Source organism: Rhinoderma darwinii, chromosome 2 (assembly GCF_050947455.1).
Source record: "Rhinoderma darwinii isolate aRhiDar2 chromosome 2, aRhiDar2.hap1, whole genome shotgun sequence".
Taxonomy (NCBI): Eukaryota; Metazoa; Chordata; class Amphibia; order Anura; family Rhinodermatidae; genus Rhinoderma; species Rhinoderma darwinii.
The window spans coordinates 30,306,156-30,329,444 of record NC_134688.1 but is presented as its reverse complement, the minus strand read 5'-3'; the positions used below and the strand labels follow the sequence as shown (position 1 = coordinate 30,329,444).

The following is a 23,289-nucleotide window of genomic DNA, read 5'->3' as shown; positions in this document are numbered from 1 at the left end:
GAGACGCAGAACAACTGAAAAGATGCTGGAAGAGTGCCTGACGCCATCTGTCAAGCATGGTGGAGGTAATGTGATGGTCTGGGGTTGCTTTGGTGCTGGTAAAGTGGGAGATTTGTACAAGGTAAAAGGGATTTTGAATAAGGAAGGCTATCAATCCATTTTGCAATGCCATGCCATACCTTGTGGAGAGCGCTTGATTGGAGCCAATTTCATCCTACAACAGGACAATGACCCAAAGCACACCTCCAAATGATGCAAGAACTATTTAGGGAAGAAGCAGGCAGCTGGTATTCTATCTGTAATGGAGTGGCCAGCGCAGTCACCAGATCTCAACCCCATAGAGCTGTTGTGGGAGCAGCTTGACCGTATGGTACGCAAGAAGTGCCCATCAAGCCAATCCAACTTGTAGGAGGGCCTTCTGGAAGCATGGGGAGAAGTTTCTCCCGATTACCTCAGCAAATTAACAGCTAGAATGCCAAAGGTCTGCAATGCTGTAATTGCTGCAAATGGATCATTCTTTGACGAAAGCAAAGTTTGAAGGAGAAAATTATTATTTCAAATAAAAATCATTATTTCTAACCTTGTCAATGTCTTGACTATATTTTATAGTCATTTTGCAACTCATTTGATAAATATAAGCGTGAGTTTTCATAGAAAACACAAAATTGTCTGGGTGACCCCAAACTTTTGAACGGTAGTGTATATACATACATATATATATATATATATATATATATTTACCTGTATGTCTAAATATATGTCTTTATGTATGTACAGTATATATGATCCAGCGTGTCCATATATGTGGTTAATTTTTGGTTTCTGTAGGGGGCGGCAATAGAGAGTCCCGCACAGGGCGCTATCCAAGCTATGGCCGGCCCGGGCTGTCACCGACCCTAGTCAGAAGAAACTCCGCCGCTGCCTGCGCCGCATGACCTCCTCGGCTCCTCCGGTAAGTCACACCAGGCAGAGCGGAGAGTGGTAGAGGTAGGCTACCGCTCACCGGTCTGTTCACAGTGCGGCGCTAAGTACAAGGGGCGGGAGTGTGGCGCTATTTAAAAGGGGGGGAATGTGGCACTATTTACAAGGGGGGGGGAGTGTGCTGCTATCTACAAGGGGGGAAGCCGGCTGTGTGTGGCACTATCTACAAGGAGGGGGGGGGGAGTGTGGCACTATCTACAAGGAGGGGGGGGGAGTGTGCCGCTATCTACTAGGGGGGAGGCGGGCTGTGTGTGGCACTATCTACAAGGGGGGCTGTGTGTGGCACTGTCTACAGGGGGCTGTGTGTGGCACTATCTACAAGAGAGGGGCTGTGTGGCGCTATCTACAGGGGGCTGTGTGTGGCCTCTTTAATTTATTTTCTTTTAATTTATTTTTATGTTAATTACATTATAGAACTATATCGCTTGTAAAATGTAGAAATGCTTTTATACTCGAGTTACATTAAAAAAATTGTGAAAAAAAATTACATCTCATTGATTGGTAGGGAAAGAAAACATGGCGAGGGGGAAGGAAATGTCGGGAAATAAGTTGGGGGGGGGGGTGCCAATCTGAATCTTTGCCCCGGGTGCAGGAGAGCCTAGCTAGGCCTCTGATGTATGTCTATATAAGTGGGTGGCGGTATAATTAGGATTGTGATACCGTGTTTATACTGTACTACGTATAGTGTGAGTATACTCAGTATATATTAATTGTTATATGTATTGGAGTATACTGATACTATACGGTGATCGGTTACTGTGTTCTGTGTTTGGTGTATTTTATATGTAAGTGTGATTATTGTTAGTAATAAATATTACCCTTTTTTTACTATACAATTGTATTTATTCAGTCGTATACACTAACGTAGCAGCAAAGCAAGTAGATTAACGTTAGTATAAGGAAAAGTTAGGGGAACTAGGTATAACCCTAGTGACCCTAAATATAAAGGAGGTAGTAATGGTGGGTGACACAAGCAAGTGAAATCCACCATTCCACCAGCCCTCTAACAGTTATCGTGTACTGAGTTAAAGCCTGTATTATACTCCAGAGCTGTATTCACAATTCTGCTATCTTGAGAGCAAACATATCCCAACATTCCTTGCTGTCTCAGTGTCTGAAAAATTACACAGAGCTTACTATGACGATTTGAATTCTTGAAAGTGGAGACTTTACACCAAGCAGCCCACATCCCTAGCTTTGCCTATTGGCATTGGATCCACAAGACACAACCTTTACAAATGCAATTTGACTATTTATTTTCCTCCACCAAATTACAAATCGGTTAAAAAGATTACACTTTACAGAATGCAAGTCACCAGGGCAAGCTCTGTGCAGATATCGAGCCAACAATTGAATTCGGGGAGATTAAAGCTCTGAAACCTGTAGAATGCTGCTCTGGAGTTTAATACAGGCTTTAATTCAGGATTAATTCTATACATAAACTGTAAAATGGTGTTCAAAGGCGGACAAACCCTTTAATGGAGCATGGGGAATTCATAAACCTCCTCAGGCATTTGGGACCAATCACAATTGTTACCACCCATCCTCCTCCCTATCCCTGTAATACTAAGTGTTGAAAAAGGAACCATTTTTTGTCCTTAAAGGGTTATTCTAAAATCATAAATTATCATCTATCCCCAGGATAGATGATAATTTTTTGATCACTTGGGGCCCCACCACTGGGAACCCCACCGATTGTGAGAACAGGGTTTCCAAAACCCCCAGATCCTCCTCAGTGCACCCGCCACAGTGAGGAGGAGCTTGAATGGAGTGGAGGTCGAGCATGCGCCCGTCACTCTATTCACTGTCTATGAGAATGACGGAATCAGTGAGGAGGATCTGGCGGCTTTGGATCCCCATTCCACGATCAGTGGGGGTCCCAGAGATCAGAAAATCCGCACCTATCCTGCGGATAGGGGATAATTTATGATTTTGAGAAAACCCCTTTAGATTACCCAAAGCTGTTGGGCGAATTTTGAACTAATCTATTGATTTTCATGGCTTTTTCCCCTTCATAAAAGTGTAATTTATATAGTCGCTAATGTTTTTATAATCGTGAAAACCATTATGTACAAATATATCACAAGAAATGAGGCCAGACCTGGAGTTCCCTTACTCGCCATGAATTATTCTCTATCTGTAGTTTGCAAATAACCATAGTTCTAAATAATGTCCGCTATCACATAGTAAATCATTCCCACAACAAGACCTCTCAGATTCCAAATTGGCATCAGCCTTGGCAGCCACTAATCTGTTAAATAAATAAATATTCTCACAACATGAAGGATAATTATAAAAATATTCTTTATGGGCATCTATGGAGAATAGCCGTCCACCTAATTGCGCAAATTAGTGCTACCAATGGGTCCTTATTTCTATTTCTTTACAACAGGATTATCATATAGAAGCTAAATGTACTGTAAGAATGATTACATTATGCAGTTTCTCTAGAAACCCTCGACCCCTGCAAGGTTCGGATCCAATGAGGTTTCTACAGTAAATTCTAACTATTTCCGCATTATTAAAAGAGACCGGATTAGCAGAATCGGTCTGTCTAACATCATTACCTGTCCTTGTTGTTGAGTACTGGCTTAGAGATCATTAAAAATACTTTCCGAAATAGTAGAACCCAATAACGCTTTATTTTGTATATATTATTTTTTTGTTTTGTTTATTTTTACTTTTCTTTTTTTCTATTTCTATTAACGGGTTGTCAAGGGAGGGTCATGCGTCAAGCATGGAAAATATGTATGAGAAGACCAATCAAGGAATCATTCACTGACTTCTTTGTGTAAGTGTTGGATGTGCAGTCACATAGTTTATGCTCCTTGTTATTTAAACAGCTGAATGACAGCAGATTAACAGGATCCTTGCAGAAGAAAGCAACGAGAAATAGATATCAGCCATGTAGGCCATGGAGATAAAAAGGGAGAGGAAAAACTGAAACGAGGATATATAAAAGAAAACTAAAACTTGTCTTTTTCTTGTAAATACATATTAGATCAAAGATTATAGTCAAAGAAAAGTTTTTGAAAATCCATACTGGAGCCCCCCGCATGGATATAGCAGGTGCCAATATGTCTGCTGACACATGCTAACATCTAATTATAACCATATTGCCAGGTGAACATATTGTTCCGTATATTGGGGCCACCTGGCAGGGGTGAAGCTCGAAGCTTGGGTGCCCCATTGAAAAATCTGTAACAAGGCCCCACCTACCATGTGCCCAGTTATAATACTGATATTTTTATGTGGTAAAGAAGCCTTTTATTCCCCTCAGGCACTAGGACCCAGGTAAGACTGCACCCCCCAATAGCTATGCCCGGACACTAGGTAGTGTTGCTGTAAGACGATATAGTGCCATCTGGCTCATTGGTGGGGTTCTGGGTTTAAATCCAACCAAGGACAACATCTGCATGGAGTTTGTATGTTCTCTATGTGTTTGTTTGTGTTTCATCCGGGTACTCTGGTTTCCTCCCACACCACAAAAACCTACAGATAGGGAATTTAGCTTGTGAGCCTGATAGGGACAGTGTACAGCGCTGCAGAATATGTTGGCGCTATATAAGTAATAGCAATAAATTAATAAATAAGCTACACAGGCCTTATTCAGGCAGTAGCAATCTTTGGTTTGTCAACATAACTGACTCCTTTGCTGCTTTTTTTCTTAACGTCATAAACTATCACCTATGCACAGGATAGGTGATCATTTTTGGATCGCTGGGGGTGCCACTGCTCAGAACAGGGGTTCTGAACCTAGCATACTCCTCACTGCACCTCCCCCCGAGCAGTGAGGAGGAGCTTGAATTAGAATTCGCCCATTGCTTTAGTCACTCGCTATGAGAATAATGGAAACAACCTAGCGCTGTACTCGACTGTTTCCGTCATTCGCATAGACTTTAAATGGAGCGACAGCGCGCATGCTCAACCACAACTTTATTAAAGCTCCTCCTTACTGCGAGAAGTCAGGAGGAAGAGGGGGTTTAAGACCCCCACTCTCACAATCGGTGGGGATGGGACCCCAGTGATCAGAAAATTATTACCTATGTTTTGGATAAGTGACAATTTATGATTAAGATTATATTAGGTCATAGTTGTCAAAGTCATAGTTGAAGATTTAGTTTATGGCACAGTCTAAAGTGAATCCAAAGAGAAGCCCCTCATGGATGTAGCACCATCAAGTTACCAGTTAACATCTAATTACTGTATCATCATGTGGCCAGTTCAGCTTTGCAACCCAGTGATAATATAGAAGTGTTAATATATATACCACCTGAAGAACTCTTACTAGTAGGGGCTGTAAATATTTCATGCTTGACAACTCTCTTGGAATGTTTGGGAAAATCCCGGAAAAAGAGGAGCGGGCAAATCTTCTGGGAGCAGCATCCGCTTTAATACATAATCACCTCTCCCCATTCTTGCAGTCCTCTTCATTACCGGGCACCAATTCAGAGAGTGTACTAAAGGCGGTGCCACGTGAGCGTGTTGTCTGAAGCAGCACTTGAAGAGGACTGCAGCAACAGGAAGAAGTGAGTATCTGCACATCTGATCTGAGGTCTGTATTACTTTAGGGGATCTGGTCTGGTGTTTTCATTTAGGTGGTCTGCAGTGGCGTAACTACCGCGGTAGCAGCAGTAGCGGCTGCTACGGGGCCCGGGGCTTGAGGGGGCCCGGTGGCGCCGCTAGCAGCCGTTATGGCTACTACAGCGGTAGCGCCGCTACTGTGGGGCCCGCGCCAACGAGCCTTACACAGGCCCTCTCATGCCTGTAGGTGTCGCTAGCACCGGAGGGGGCCCCAGTGCTAGCGGCAGCCAAATACATGTATTAGCACTGAATGGCCGGGCATGTTCCGTGCCTGACCATCCAGTGCCTTACAATGACACTGATTGGCTAGTGGCGCGATGACATCATCGCGCCGCTTCCATGCTTGGAAGGTGCTGATTGGCGGGGCAAGTCATTCTGCCCCGCCAATCGGCGTCATTGGAGGACGCTCGTTCAGCTCCTGCAGACATGCTCAGAAGAGAGCATGTCTGCATCGCCAGTGAACAGCGTGGGAACCGGCGAATGTGAGTATGTCAAGTTTTTTTTTTTCCCCTCATAAAAATGTGAATGGCATTATCTATAGTGGGGGGGGGGGTCATCTTTATGTGGGCTATTATATATAGGGGGTCTATATGTGGGGCAGTAGCTACAGGGGGGTCTATATGTGGGGCAGTAGCTACAGGGGGGTCTATATGTGGGGCAGTAGCTACAGGGGGGTCTATATGTGGGGTAGTAGCTACAGGGGGGTCTATATGTGGTTGTGTGGGCCATTATATACAGGGGGCTCTATATGTGGGCCATTATATACAGGGGGGTCTATATGTGGGGGTGGGGGCCACTATATACAGGGGGCTCTATATGTGGGCCATTATATACAGGGGGCTCTATATGTGGGCCACTATATACAGGTGGGGGTCTATATGTGGGCCACTATATACAGGGGGGTCTATATGTGGGCCACTATATACAGGGGGGTCTATATGTGGGACACTATATACAGGGGTGGGTTACCTGTGGGGCACTATATACAGGGGGGTCTATATGTGGGACACTATATACAGGGGTGGGTTACCTGTGGGGCACTAGCAACAGGGTGGCTATATGTAGTGCACAGTCTACAGGGGTGGGCTATATGTGGGACACTATATACAGGGGGAGCTATATGTGAGACACTATATACAGAGGTGGGCTATACGTGGAGCACTAACTATAGGGGAAGCTATATGTAGGGCAGCACGGTGTCTCAGTGGTTAGCACTATTGCCTTGCAGCTCTGGAGTCCATATGTGGGCACTATCTATAGGGGCTTCTATGTAGGTCACTATCTACAGGGGGCATGTTGTGTGTTTGTGACAGTTATATTTAGATGTGTTGAGAATTTTAACTTTGTTTATAGGAGCAGAAATGTTTTAAAAGTGAGAAGCTGAAGACATCTGAACGGAAAACTGCAGAAATGGGTCATGGCCGGGAGAAATCCATCATAGATGTCTGAACCGGAGGGAGAAGAAAAGAACTACAATCTGAGACGTCACCGGTGAGTCACTTAATGTAAATGTTTATTCTGCCTCTAATCAGTAATGTAGTCACTGTATGATCTGCAGCGAGATGATGGTGATAGGATTTTTTTTGTGAAACCGCATCTCCCAGCATATCCTTACCATTGTTCAGGCCATGCTGGGAGCTGTAGTTTTACGCCGTACAAACCTATACGCAGTGGCGTAACTACCGCTATAGCAGCCGTAGCGACTTCTACAGAGCCTGCAGCATGAGGGGGCCCGTGCCACCCGCCGGCACGGCCCCCTCCCATGGCCGCAGGCTCCGCTAGCAGCCGCTATAGCTGCTACAGCGCGACGCCACTGAAGGGGTTGTTCCTACATAAGACATGTATCCCCTATCCACAGGATAGGGGATACATGTGTGATCGCTGGCAGGGATGAGGAGAACAGGGGACCAAAAGTCCCCCCTAAGTTCTCCATGACAAACCTCAGACTTCCGGGGTCTGTGTCGGCAGCTCCGTAGAAATGAATGGAGCGCCGGTCGCGCTTGTGCGCATGCGTGACTAGCGCTCCTTTCATTTTTATTGAACTGCGCAGACGCCGGAAGTCCGAGGTTAGTCATGGAGAACTTCGGGGGACTTTCTGTCCCCCGTTCTCCTTATCGCTGCCAGCGATCACACATGTATCCCCTATCCTGTGGATGTCCTGTGGATAGGGGATGCATGTCTTTTGTAGGACAAACTATAGGCCGTTTTTTTTGGGGGGGGGGGCTATATGGCGTTATCTACAGAGGGGTTCTGTATGGCGTTATCTACAGGGGGGGCTGTATGGCGTTATCTACAGGGGGGGTCTGTATGGCGTTATCTACAGGGGGGCTGTATGGCGTTATCTGCAGGGGGCTGTGTATGGTGCTATCTATAGGGGGGCGCTGTGTGGTGGAATCTATAGGGAGGCACTATCTACAAGGGGGGGGGTTGTGTGATTCCCAGCAGAGGGGGGGCCCCAGTCAAAAGTTTGCTATGGGGCCCAGTCTTTCCTAGTTACGCCCCTGGTGGTCTGTATTTATTTAGGGGGTCTGCGGTCTGTGTTTATTTTTGGTGTCTGGGGTCCGTATTTAGAGGGCTGGTCTGGAGTCTGTATTTAATTAGGGGGCCTTCTCTGGGGTCTGTATTTGTTTATGCGGTTTTTGTCTGGGATCTGTATTCATTTTGGGGTGTGATAAAGAGGAGTTATGTGCACAATTTATGATTCAAATGTCTTAGCTTGTGCGTGTCCTATATAAATGGGCGCAGTACAAGGGGAACATTTTGCCATCCGTATCTTTTTAGAATTTCCCTACTCAAAAATTGGTAAGTATGAATTATTTATACTGAGGTTGGGGCAGCTCACGACACCCATAATCCAGGGAAGGAAGCGAAGGAGACGATAGAGACCCAGTTATATAAGATTTGGGGTAGGGAAGGTCGGATGACTGACCATAACATGGGGAAAATGTATTTTTTTTAGCTGATTTTCCCTTTAGGGTATGTTCACATACACTTCTTATTACGGGATGTTTTTTTACTCACCGTTTTTTCAAACGGCTGCGTAAAAAAACGCCCTGTTTGAACGAAACGCCGTATTTCCAATTGAAATCAATAGGCAGATGTTTGGAGGCATTCAGCTTCTGTTTTTTTCAGGCGTTCTTCGAGGCGTTTACGCCCCAAAAAACTCCTGAAAACACTGCTTGTGAACATACCCTTAAAGTTATAACCATGCATTCATCTACACGGGCCTCATCTTCTTCACAGCACTAAGGACGCTTTATATAAAAACTGCAAAAAAGAATCTGTCTTCAACTATCTTGTGACAAGAGCTTTTTACAGCATAGACACCATCCAATAATCTCAGTAGTGATGTTTAAATTTTAGATTGCTTTTCTCCCTCATCCCTTCATCATATATATGACCTGAGAGACAGGTTTTTATGTTTAATAAACTGACTGACGGGCTCCAAGGACACAGTCGGAGAGAATACTTTCTATTTTTCGTTGCCTTCTTAGCTGCACATCGGAACAACTGGAAGAAAGTCTAAGAGATAAAATGATTTATGAACCGCTCCATGTCTTTATGGGAACCCGCTGTATGTTAATATAAAAAAGGGAGGAGAACAATACGATTTCACACCGTGTTATTATACAAGCACTGGGACACTACCTTCTTCATTATAAAATGTCTGATATTAACATATTCAGCCAACTGAATCTTTAGGACGATTTAAATCAAAGGGCAGTCATCGAATTACCTTATTAAAAACGCTAATAAAATGTTGCTCTTAAAGGGGTTGTCTAGTTTAGAAAAAACAATTTTCATATACCTATCACGCTGCAGCAAGTTATCAGAGTCAAGATAAAGATGGCTACATCTGTATGTAGGAGATCTTCTGTTCAGGATCATCATCTCTTGGCCAGAGTAAAGAGTGTCTCTTGCTCTGGAGGAACGGTTTTGTCCTACCCTTTGATTTGAATGGGCACTGTGTAATGATTCATATCACCTGTGGTGGCGCTGCAGGGAAATTGACCACTTGACTACGCTATTGATTCCGTCAAAACGACGGAACCCTTGCACAACGGAGACAAATGGAAACCATTGGCACTGGATCTGTCACCAGTCAAATCAATGGTGATGGAAATGGAAACCTAAGGTTTCCGTTTGTGTCTGTCAGGGCTCCGTTCCGACGGAAAACTCAGACGGAATGTCGGAAACTAAGCCCTAGCGCAGATGTGAACGAAGCCTTACTGCCAGGTTTGCCCACAGATTACAGCTGATCACTAGGAGTTACAGCAGGGTGACACTTTGTGATCAGTTTATTGTCAAGGGACTCTTCTAACAAGAACGGATTGTTTAAAATGGAGAACCTCTTTAAGGACCTCACTGCAAGCTCTCAGCCATAACTTTTTATTATTAAGACTCCGTGTCTGTTTGAGGCCTTGTTTTATCAGGACAAGTTGTAGATTTATTTTTTTTGGACATAATTTTTTAGTACATATAATTCATATAAGTTAATGTATAATTTATATACATTTTTTAGGGGATTTTTACTGAAATACATTTGAACTATAATATATGGTCATATTTGTATTTGACATTACATCATTTCCTGTGCATATAAAATGCATTAATACTGGACAACCCTTGAGTCCCAGGCTACCAGTATAACATCAATCAGCCCCGGTGATCACAATGTCAGGGCCGATGGGAAAGTATTAAACGTATCCCCCTTTATAGCCGGCGCCAAACATCAGGAATAATATACAGATATAGCAATGCTAGTTGTCAGTATGTACCTTGCTATATTCAATTTGCTTTGTATACGGGACCTTGTGTATGTCCTACAAGGGCGTAGATGCCATAAGGGCAAACAATAATATGGGGTCCTTGGAGATAGGGGGCTCAGACATGCTTGGTCCCATTCTCTTTGCTATTGGGTAGCAGCAACCTGTGCAGGATTCTTCTTTCCAGGGGAACTGCATTGTTAGCAAACAAGGGGGTGAAGTATTGGTCCTAAGATCACGGAAATATTGTGAAGGGAGCAGCATGCACGACGTCTCATTTGGATCTTGGCCTATACAAATGCGTATTCCAACAAATCTCTAGCGCTCAATATGTTATATATATAACATATATATCAATATGCTCAATGTGTCTCATGTATATATAGTCTCTACCACTTCAGAGACAGTAGGGAATCAGCTGCCCGTGATCAGGCATACTTCAGTAGGTGATCGACAAAATAGCCCTACCAGAAGACGTCCTGTGCTGGACAGAAACTGAACACCTATTGCATTTCATGTTTTTCTAAATGTTTTTCATGAACAATGATAAAAAATAATACCTACATGAGAAATAAAATGGGCTTAGAGCAGAAATTCTCCCGATCCTGGAAGAATTTGGTGAGGATTTGGTCATATATTTTGTAATCATCATTTTTGTTCTTGTAATTGTGTAACTGAAGATTTTTGGATTATTGTTCATCCTCATGGAATAATCGGTACAATTTATCACGTCAAACTGACAGCATGAAGATGGTGAAACACTACAACAAGCTGTTTGATAAATGAAGCCCTCATTGTTACCACACTGCATAATTGACACTAACATTTGGAGAACCTGAGAAATGAAGTGTCGAGTCACAATATCTTGTGTTTTTTTTTTCAAGCTTACCCAGTTTTTCTGGTAAAAGTTGATGTAACTTTAGTTTGTAACTTTTGGAATCTGATGTTTTACGTACATATTGAATACACTTTCTTCTAACATGAGCTGTTTGGAAAGAGCCTTTTTCTGGTGGCCACGCAGTCAGCCATTCACTATAATGCGACAACCATGCGTCCGCCCAAAAAATCTGAAGGGATCCAACAGTAGATGGTGCTTTCTTAGTGCCATCACCCTTTCCATTCGGCCGGGGTCACAGTAGTCAGATCCCTACCAATTGGTTATTGATGACATATCCTTGCTATATGGGGTCTGTCATGAGATCACCACTTTAATGAGAAATTTCACCTACTTTCATCTTCTGACATTTTAACATTGGTGAGGCTTCCCTGGGGTGGACCTCCAACAATCTCACAAATAAAAGGGAGGGGTCACTTTAGAAAGTCCATCCCCATCAACAGTGCTCTGAGATTTATGTCACCAGATACCTCGGACATGTCTCATGGATTGTCAAAGAAACCTCAGAAAAACATCCAAGGAATTTGGGCATTCTATAGAGCGATGTGGCTCCTTTCTGTGGGGAATCGTTTGGGGGCCCCAGCTCACGGACACTCATAAATTATCTGATATGTCTAAAAACATATTTAAGAAGAACGTCTTTTTAATTCAGTGGGAAGCACTAGGAGCTGTAGAGATTGCAATCGCAACTGACCCGTCATATCTGGAGAGCACCAAAACACTTGCAACATCCTACTGTGATCCGACAAGTGGGTGGAGGATAGGTGATATATTGCCAACAACGTATCCACACTAGATAAACTATTTAACATGATTACACACATCTTCTATAGTGTATACAGTGAATATGATGGCACAAGAAGTAATTAGTGACTATATGGTGGGTCCAGCTTCCGTCTAAAACTCACCTCCTTCAGCAGAACAGATGAAGACTATATCACTGAAGGGTCCATCACCTTTATTATTATATACTCCAACTTTAACTTCAAAAGGGGTGAGTGGTGGAGTACTCTCATCCCTGTAGATAAATTTAGAAGCATCAGAAGAGGTCACCATTTTCTCCTTCCATCCTCTGGTGTCATTAGGCCTGAAGGCCACAATGTACCCAAATCCTTCACCATTCTGAAACTCTTCTGAGACCGGCTGTAAGAAACATATCTATGATTAATATAGAAAACCAAAAATAATACCAATTTTCGAACCCAATTTAGCAATTTTGCTCCCGTAAGTTACTTTTTAACTGCCCACCTGAATACAAAATTCTCCCATTTGATCAATATCAGTCTATACTTCCATCTAAACTGTTCAGATTTTGGACCAACTTACGGCAGCAGTGCAATTATAACATGAATGCAACTTTAAATTATATTGCATTTTATATTTCTATCATTATATATTTTACTTTACCACCAATCAATGCCCCCCCCCCTCTCCCGAAGCAGCCAGTGTCGGACTGTTTTTTTTAATGTCTAACAGAGGAAATTATTCTCTGGGCCAATCTTCATTTACACAAAACATCTGACTCCAAATGGGTTTGTCTTCTGCTGGACTTTTTGGGCATATTATTGTATCGGAGTCTGAGGCCGTTGGATGATACACTGGTGCTCTGATGTGCCAAGACGACCCTGTTCACAGCTCCCCATACGCATTTATATTTGAAGATTTGGGCCATAAAAGACGGGATCTGAGCGCACAATCTAATGTCACTAGTCTAGGACAATGGTTACAAGTACCTACCTCCCAAGTTATCACTAATTCATGACGTCTTCCACTGCCCCCACTGACATTAGCTGGAGGAGTTTTTGGCACTAAAGATAAAAAACAATATATTATCAGTCTTATGATATCGACTTGTATTGGTTGACAGCAGATATCGTCTACAGCACCTACTGGGGTTGTCATCCATCTTTCCTTGAGCTCTGAATGGCTATTCTATCTCTTGTATATAAATTTCTAGGGAGGTTTAGGTATCAGAACTACATGAAAGTTGAGTGACAACTCAAGGTTGGAGCTATAATACAGAAAACAGCAGTCAAGCAGCTTTTCTAGAATCTAAAAACTGAATTCAACTGCAAAGTATTAACCATGAATATAGATACATACAGTAAAGCGGAGCATAAAACAAAACAACATAATAATAGTACAATTCTTCATTATATAGTTATTGTGGTCTGTATTTATTCTTATAGTGGGGGTTTTGCGTTACAGCAGTTGCCAAGGACTCAGCATGAGGAAAGCTGTATGTTTGAGATGGAGATCCTATTATAATTAGGTCCTTCAACCGTGATCTTGTACGCAGCTTGTATACAAGCTGAAAGTAAGGACGTGCAAGTGTAAAGAAAGAATTGCATTTAATTACACGATATGAGAAAAAAAATATTTTTTAATATACAATGTGTTCTGCATAGGGGCGGCCACCAACAACAGAGGGTCCTTATGCAGGGTACATATTTAACCATATATTCACCCCTTAGTTTACCTGATTGAACCTAGTTGTGATGTTACATGAGCTGACATAGTTGTGATGTCATAGCTGCCTGTTTGATTGAAACTAGTTACACATCACACTTGCTTGAATGTGTGATACATATTTATGATGTCACTGCATGTTACCTGCCTGAAACCCACTTGTGATGTCATAGCAGTTTATGTCACTTTAATACACTTGTGGCGTCACAGAACCTGAAAGCTATATACATGACTGAGAACCACTTGTGATGTCACAGCACCTTACCTGACAAAAACACATATGTGATATCATAATAGCTTACCAGCCTGAAACCATAATGATGTCACAGCAGTCAGCTGACTGAAACCAACTTGTGATGTCACAGCACCGTACTGCGTTAAAAATCAAGTTAAATGTCATTACATCTGTATGGTATGACAGCTCCTTGTTAGGCATTTTCATGTGAACTTTTTGTTCACAATAATGATAGAATTGATTAAATCTTACAAATGTTTCCACCCTTACCTTTGTTTGAATTTAATTAAGGACACCAATTTCCCATGAAACCAATTCAATACAATATCGCGACATTCTAGCAAAACCCTTCAGAAGCTGCAATTCACATAAAAACCACTGGGTGTCTACATATAGACACATATAGCATAGACATCGCATGACAGAGTATCGCAAAATCAGTTTTTTTTTTTCAAAGCCGGTCATCTCGCGCCACACATCTTAGGATTGTTGAGATATGAAGGAAGGTAAAGAAGGACACATCTGTACATCTCTTTGTTAGTAATATCTGTTTCAGGGAAAGCTAATATGACTGCTTTCCTAGAATCCTGTATGACAAATCAAACTTGATAAGTCATCCCTCATTCTCCTAGAGTTGCATTATTAGGCGGATTTGCTGTTGAGACGTCAGGGAAATCTGAGAAACAATTCATTGTGGAGCTATAATGGCAGCCATATAGGTTATCCAAGCATCTTCATGAGAATTTTCAACAATTTGAATCAGGGAATTATATTGTGATTTTAGGAGGACATTTTCTTTAAAGGGGTTCTCTGACTTAAAGGGGTATTCCAGTTAGAACAAGTTACCCCCTATCCATAGTATAGGGGGTAACTTGCTGATTGGTGGGTGTCCGACAGCTGGGCCCCCCACCGATCACGAGAATAGGGTCCCGTACCCCCCATTTGAACAGAGCGGCAGGTCGCTCATGTGCACTTCATTCTTTGTGGGAGCACCGGAGATAGCAGAGTACAGCGTTTGGCCAGATGTCGGACACCAACCTACAGATAGGGGGTAAACTTGTACCAACCGGAATACCCCTTTAAGGTAAATACATATTAAACATTCTATAACGGAAAGTTCTACAACTTTGTAATATAATTTCAATCACTTAGCTTTAAGAACTCTACATGTTGTCAGTGAATGTGGACATTATTGTTTACATCCAGAGGCTGAGAACTGGAATTCTTTTCAAAGCTGTGAGTTTGCTACAATTGTTTCCAGTCTAGAGACTCCTTTGTGAGCTAAATACACCAGATGGACAAATGTGTCTCATGTCCTGATAGGTTGCAGTACAGGTAAAAAGTATCAGCCTTGAGTCCAGACTTTTTTCTCTCACATCGAATAACCTAAATTGTATCCAATTGTTGCAAACTCTCAGCTGTGAGAAGAATTAAATCAGGATGGGTTTACAGCCTACAGTATGGGTGATTAAAATAAAAACATTAAAAAAGTTTTCATTCACCAGCAGCAAACAGAGATCTTGAAAATGGTGAGGAATTGATACATATGTATTAGATAGTTACAGGACCTTTTATTTAACCCCTTCCCGCTCCTGGACGTACTATTAGGTCATGGCAGCTGTATCGTTCGCGCTCCATGACCTAATAGTACGTCTCGGGAGTAACGGCCGTTTCGGCCGTCCTCCCGACACATACAGGAGCTGTGGCAGCTGCTGTCTCGTACAGCAGCTGCCGCAGCTCCTACAGCGGGGACCGATCGCTGTGTCCCCGCTGATTAACCCCTTAAAAGCCGCGTTCTATAGAGATCGCGGCTTTTTAGGGGTTAAGCTGCCATCGCCGGCCTGCTACGCGACAGCGGCCGGCGATGGTGACTATGGCAACAGGACACCAAACAATGGTGTCCGGCTATGCCATAGACGGAAGCCTAGTGGGTCCTGACAACGTCAGGACCCACTATGCTTGCTGTCAGTGAGTAGCTGACAGTTCTAATACACTGCACTACGCATGTAGTGCAGTGTATTAGAATAGCGATCAGGGCCTCCTGCCCTCAAGTCCCCTAGTGGGACAAAGTTATAGAGTAAAAAAAAAGTTATAAAAAGATGTGTAAAAATAAGAAAATAAAAGATTTAAAAGTATTAAAAGTAAAAATCCCCCTTTTCCCTGATCAGTCCTTTATTATTAATAAAAATATATAAACAAACAAATAAACTATACATAATTGGTATCGCCGCGTCCGTAACGGCCTGAACTACGAAATTATTTCGTTATTTATCCAGCGCGGTGAACGCCGTAAAAGAAAATAATAATAAACCAAACCACATTCACAATTGTTTGGTCACTTTACCTCCCAAAAAGTGGAATAAAAAGAGATCAAAAAGTCGCATGTACCGAAAAATGGTCCTGATCGAAACTACAGTTCGTTACGCAAAAAATAAGTCCTCACACGGCTTTATTGATTGAAAAATAAAAACGTTCTGGCGCTTAGAATAAGGTAACACCAAAAGTGAATGATTTTTTACAAAACGTATTTTATTGTGCAAACGCCATAAGACATAAAAAAAAAACTATAAACATCTGGTATCGCCGTAATCGTATCGCCCCGCAGAATAAAGTGAATATGTCATTTATAGCGCACGGTGCACGCTGTAAAAAAAATAGATTAAAAAAACAATAGTAGAATTGATGTTTATTAGTCACCACGCCACCTAAAAATAGAATAAAAACTGATCAAAAAGCCGCATGCACCCCAAGAAAACTACAATGGATTCCTCAAGGGGTCTAGTTTCCAAATTGGGGTCACTTTTGGGGGGGGGTTGGGGGTTTCCACTGTTTTGGCACCACAAGACCTCTTCAAACCGGACATGGTGCCTAATAAAAAAGAGGCCTCATAATCCACTAGGTGCTCCTTTGCTTCGGAGGCCGGTGCTTCAGTCCATTACCGCCCGAGGGCCACATGTGGGATATTTCTCAAAACTGCAGAATCTGGGCAATACGTATTAAGTTGCGTTTCTCTGATAAATCCTTTTGTGTTATAAAAAAAATGGTATTTTTCTGACAAAAAAAAAATGTAAATTTCACCTCTACTTTGCTCTAAATTTCTGTGAAACACCTAAAGGGTTCATAAACTTTCTAAATGCTGTTGTGAATACTTTGAGGGGTCTAGTTTCTAAAATGGGGTGTTTGATAGGGGTTTCTAATATATGGGCCCCTCAAAGCAACTTCAGAACTGAACTGGAACCTAAAAAAATAAATAAATGAGGCAATACTTCGCTTCTTACATTATACTGATAATGAGCAGTGCCCACCCCAAGATGACCCCAGTTTTGACCGTTTGTATAAACGGAGACCCCTATTAGACCGTTTCAGTGCCCGGTGTTCCCAAGCATTCACCCCCGAGAAGTGTATTTCTATTGATGAGTCCCTGGTACATTTTAAAGGGAGGCTTCAATTCCGCGAGTACCTGCCGGGTAAGAAGGCAAGGTATGGCGTAAAGATGTATAAGCTGCGAGAGTGCATCAGGGTATACCTACAGATTTAGGATATATGAAGGAAAGGCCACCCCCAAACCAGACTGCATCCTGGACTACAATAGGTACATGGGAGGGGTGGACTTGTCAGATCAAGTCCTGAAGCCCTACAGCGCCATGCGGTGTGGTATAAGAAGCTGGCCGGGCACATCATACAGATGGCATTGTACAATGCGTATGTGCTACGTCGATGTGCAGGCCAGACGGGAACTTTCCTGGAATTTCAAGAGGTGATTATCAAGAACCTAATCTTTAGGGACCAAGAAGGGGGGGCACCCAGTACTTCTGGAAGCGGGGCCACACGCATCGTACCAGGGCAACACTTTCCAGGAGAAGTTCCCCAAACTGGCAAGAAGGGAAAAAGTCAAAAGAGGTGCAAAGTCTGCTATAAGAGGGCGATAATGTATGACACAATATATCAATGTGACACGTGGCCAGAATAACCAGAGCTCTGTATGAAAGTCAGTTTTAAAATTTATCATACATCCCTTGGTTTATAATTTACCCCAATTTTACTTACCCTGATGCACTCGGCACAGCTTATCCCCCTCATCTTTCCCTTCTGAGCCCTGCCGTGTGCCCAGGCAGCTGATAACAGCCACATGTAGGGTATTGCCATACCCAGGAGAACCCACATTACAGTTTATGGGGTGTAGGTCTCTGGTCAAAATGCTCACTACACCTCTAGATGAATGCCTTAAGGGTGTAGTTATTAAAACGGGGTCACTTCTTGCGGGTTTCAACTGTACTGGTACCTCAGGGGCTTCTGCATACATGACTTCGCACTAGAAAATCCCCAGTAGGCCAAATGTTGGTACTTTCCTTCTGAGCCCTCCCATGGGCCCAAACGGCAGTTTATCACCACAAATGGGGTATTGCCACACTAAGGACAATTTGGGCAACAAAATGGGGTATTTTGTTCCCTGTGAAAATAAGAAATTTTTATCACAAATGACATTTTATTGGAAAAAATTAAATTTTTTTCATTTCACAGCCCAATTCAAATACGTGCTGTGAAAAAACTGTGCGGTCAAAATGGTAACAACAACCATAAATGAATTCCTTGAGGGGTGTAGTTTCCAAAATGGGGTCACTATTGGGGGGTTTCCACTGTTTTGGCACCTCAACACCTTTTCAAACCTGGCATGCTGCCTAAAATATATTCTAATAAAAAAGAGGACTCAAAATCCACTAGGTGCTTCTTTGCTTCTAGGGCTTGTGTTTTATTCCACGAGCTCACTAGAGACACATGTGGGACATTTCTAAAAACTGCAGAATCTGGACAATACATATTTAGTAGTGTTTCTCTGGTAAAACCTTCTGTGTTACAGAAAAAAAAATAATAAAATTTAAATTCTGCAAGAAAAATGAAATTTGCAAATTTCACCTCCACTGTGCTTTAATTCCTGTGAAATGCCTGAAGAGTTAAAAAACTTTCTAAATGCTGTTTTGAGGGGTCTAGTTTTTAAAAAGGGGTGTTTTATCAGGGTTTCTAATACATAGGCCCCTCAAAGCCACTTCAGAATAAAAGAGGTACCTTAAAAAAAAGGCTTTTGAAATTTTCTTAAAAATATGAGAAATTGCTGTTTATGTTCTAAGCCTTGTAACGTCCAAGAAAAATAAAATAATGTTCAAAAAACTATGCCAATCTAAAGTAGACATATGGGAAATGTGAACTAGTAACTATTTTGGGTGGTATAACCGTCTGTTTTACAAGCAGATGCATTTCAATTCTGAAAAATGCAATTTTTTCAAAATTTTCTCTAAATTTTGCAATTTTTCACCAATAAACACTGAATATATCGACCAAATTTTACCACGAACATGAAGCCCAATGTGTCACGAGAAAACAGTCTCAGAATCGCTTGGGTAGGTTTAAGCATTCCGACGTTATTACCACATAAAGTGAAATATGTCAGATTTGAAAAATGGGCTCTGAGCCTTAAGGCCAAAACTAGGCTGCGTCCTTAAGGGGTTAACATTAAACCAGAAAATCCACCATTACATATAAACGTATGCATTTTTCTTTGGTAAATTTCTCCTTTTATAGACAGGCTTTAGTAGAAATTCCGCAGTCACGAGATGCTGGGCCTTTTCTGTAATGCCAGCAAAAATTCCAGAAAATTCCAGAAAAAAGGCCTCATGCACACTTCCATCACCGTTTTCACAGCTGTTTTTCACAGATCCGTGTGTCCGTAATTGGAACCGTGTTTCAGTTTCAGAGATGAAACTGAAACCCGTTCACACTATGTACACGATATTGTGAGTGCCGCACATGCTATTCCCTGTCCAGCGGTACTCACTGTCCAGGGTTCTGAAAGAGTTACTGCCGATCAGTGCAGCCCCTTAACTCTTTCAGCACCCTGGACAGAGACTACCGCTGGGGAATAGCATGCGCGGCGCTCACAATATAGATTAATGGTTCATTTAAAAAAAAAGCTGCAACAAAAATAAAGTTACTACTTACCCAGAACTCCCTGCCTGCCTTGCTTCTTCCTCAAGTCCGGCCTCCTAAGATGACGTTTCAGACCATGTGACCGCTGCAGCCAATCACAGGCTGCAGCGGTCACATGGACTGCCGCGTCATCCAGGGAGGTCGGACTGGATGTCAGAGGAGGGACTCGTCACAAAGGCAACGGCTGGGGTACATATGAACTTATTGTTCTTAATATCGCTGTGTTCCAGCACTGATCAGCAGTCTCTTCTCTCTATGAGTGCTGACAGAGAGAAGGGGCGGCCGATTAGTGCAGTATCTGTCTGTATGTGTACCTCTGCCCGCCCGGCCGTTGCTAGGCAACGGCTCCGTCACACACAGACGGCACACGGATGCCTTCCGTGTGCCTTCAGTTTTTTACCGGCCCCATTGACTTGCATGGGCTTCATGGTCACGGAATCTCGGACCAAAGTAGGACATGCTCTACTTTTGTCGGAACGGAGCAACGGGACCGTCAAAAAAACTGAAGTGTGCATGGCCCCATTGAAATGAATGGGTCAGGGTGCTAGCCGTCTGAAAAATGGCTAGCACCCTGAAGAAAAACACTGAAGTGGGCATGAAGCCTAATAATTACTTTGATGAGGAGTTTTCCAGTCCGATGTCACATACGCCAGACACTGTGGATCTGGTACAAACCTCCAGTTCATATCAGTCAGTGGAATGTGTAACTATCAGGGTAATTTATCATTGTATTCATATGGATATAAAACTTGCATATTGACACATAATTAGTATATTCGGAGCCTTCTGCATATTAATTGTTTGTAATGAGGCACATAAAGAAGACAGCCTTGCTCTAATGACGAGCTGAAATGACACAACATTTCATTTTGCATCGTCTTGTCCTGACAGTTTGGAACAGATGTACAGATGGTGAGCCCAAATAAAAGACCAGAAATGAAAAGACGGAAAATCTTTGCAATATTGGATGAAACTTGAATTACAATAACTAACACATGAAAGCTAAAAGGAAATTTGAACCCAACTGGTAATTGAAAACAGGGCAAGCTAGGTCCCATAGATGCCAACTGTCTCCAGTGCCCAACCTGCCATTGCTTGCAGAAGGTTTTGTCATTACCAGCTGGCAAGTAATACACAACATGCCCTGTACCCTCATTCAGAGTTGGAATTTGACATACAATACTATAGTACTTATGTACTATATACAATTAAAATCCTTTAATCTGGCACGAACGAGACCTAAAAGGCGCCAGATTATTCATTTTCCTGGATTATTGGATGGTCATAGAAATGTATATATAACTCATATGTAAAGACAAAGAAGTATCCTAAAGAAAACTCTAAACAAAATGTTAAAGGGGTTTTACTAGACTTTGATATCGATGACCGATCCTTAGGATAGGTCATCAATATCAGATCGGTGGGGGGTCTGACTCCTGGCATCTCCAATGATCAGCTGATTGAAGGAGTCTTTACATTTGGTGGTGGCCATGCCTGGTACTGCATATCAGTAACATTCATGAATGGGACTGAGCTGCAAAGAGCTGCAGTACCATGCACAGCCACTACCAAATGTATGGAGCTATGTCTGGTAAACTCACTGGAACGCCAAAGCCCCTTCAATCAGCTGATTGGTGGGGGTGCCAGGAGTCGGACTCCCACCAATCTACAGTTGATGACTTATCCAAAGGATAGGTCATCAATATCAAAGTCTTGGGAAACCCCTTTAACACTACATCAGAGGAATTTCCTAATTTATTTTCTCTTCTAAATGGCAGCCCTGTTCTGTGAACAAGTACCAGATACCAGACTATGGATTATCAACTGCCAAATTAAAGGAAATACTAAATGTCAAAATACACATACACAAATTCCCCGCTTAGTATCCCCCTCTCTTTTGAACCTCTTATTTTAGAATCAAAACGGTGAGAAGTATATATTCTTATATATATGTCCCTGGAGGTCAGCCCCCCCCCCCTCTTCTCATCCCTCCCACCAGTCCTGTCTCTTGCTATAAGGCAATTGGCTCCAGCAAGAAACCTCCCCCATAACTCTGTCTACAATTCGAGACAAAGAATGATAAGCCCCACCCCTTAGCAAAATCACCCCCCCCCCCCACACCCGATGCCCGCCAGTCTAAACTGGAAGCAGTTAGGAACATACTATCATCCCTGTTTTTTGCAAGATTTCTTCAAGATCATTCCTGCAGACTGACACACACTTTCCTTTTACATTAGTTTTGAGGTTTAGTGATCCTTTAATGGAATTTCACGATATATGGTTTTAAATGCATTTGTTTTAATTATAAAAAGCGGGAGATTTGAAATACGTGTCTGTGCCTCTTTGTTATTTTTACCCATGTTTAGCTTCTACTGGGGTTTTAAAAATGTCTGTAAACCCCTTTAAAGGGTTAATGGCTATTACAAGAGTCCTACAAGTATAGGTGTAGCTTGAAGCTGTTATGCAACAGCTATTTGTAGGCCCTCCACCAATATATATGGTGCACTCAATTTTCCAATATATGGCCTCATTCTCAAAATGATTGTCAAAAAATATGGACCATGTAAGGTCACCTTCAAAATTCTTCTACAAAGGAAAATTAATGGAATGGATTGTAAAAATCAAAAGATAAGAGTCTATCCGAGAATGCAATAGTCTCGTCTAGTACAATATTTTTGGTTCAATTTGGAAAATGTATACTTGGTGCAACATAGTTAACCCCTTTTCATCTGCTCCATTGGGACCTGATATGAGCTAGAGCTAAGAGCTGCATCAAAAATAGATCTCAAGTATGGTAGACTACTAATATCCATTGCACTCATTGGAAACCCATCAGGCCAGGCTTCATATGCACCAACTTGTTATGACCTTGCTCAAAATACGATCGGGCAAGGTCATAAAAGATTAAATAAGCCAGAAGAGCTAAGCTGCTCATACATATATGACCCCCTAAAATGTGTGACAACAGACATGGCTTGTATGATGAGTATTGATATCAGTGGACCACCAATGTCCATTTCACTCTTTGGACACCCATCAATTGTAATAGCCACCCTACAATGTTTTTAATTTCCCCAGTAGTAACAGAATGTATTGGGTACCAATAAAGGTCCACCATTGACATCTCTCCCCATTGTTAGACTGAGGTTTCTTGGTCCCACCGGAGAAAAGACTCTGAGGGCCCATCCTTCATGAGAATTCGTATAATAAACGACATTATTTTCATTGTACATCCAGGATATTTCATTAAGATCTAATAGGTCATTTGTACCAACGCATAAGAAATCGATCCTCGTGGCAAGTTATTGTCTCCAAAGTCACCTCCAATTGGGGTTGTCTTCTGCTGGATCTTTTTGCCCATCGATGTGCCACAGCCT

At 42.3% G+C, this 23,289-nt stretch overlaps 1 protein-coding gene across 3 annotated transcripts in view; it reads right to left on the bottom strand.

The window, feature by feature from the left end:
- The window catches only part of CNTN5 (contactin 5), a 1,298,632-nt gene that overhangs the window by 41,799 nt on the left and 1,233,544 nt on the right, over positions 1-23,289 (bottom strand). For all 3 annotated transcript variants that reach the window (XM_075851517.1, XM_075851516.1, XM_075851518.1), the window contains 2 exons: positions 12,964-13,034; positions 12,135-12,369 (listed from right to left, as the gene is read on the bottom strand). In XM_075851517.1, the coding sequence (XP_075707632.1) occupies positions 12,135-12,369; positions 12,964-13,034 (306 nt within the window). The remainder of the gene's footprint in view (positions 1-12,134; positions 12,370-12,963; positions 13,035-23,289) is intronic.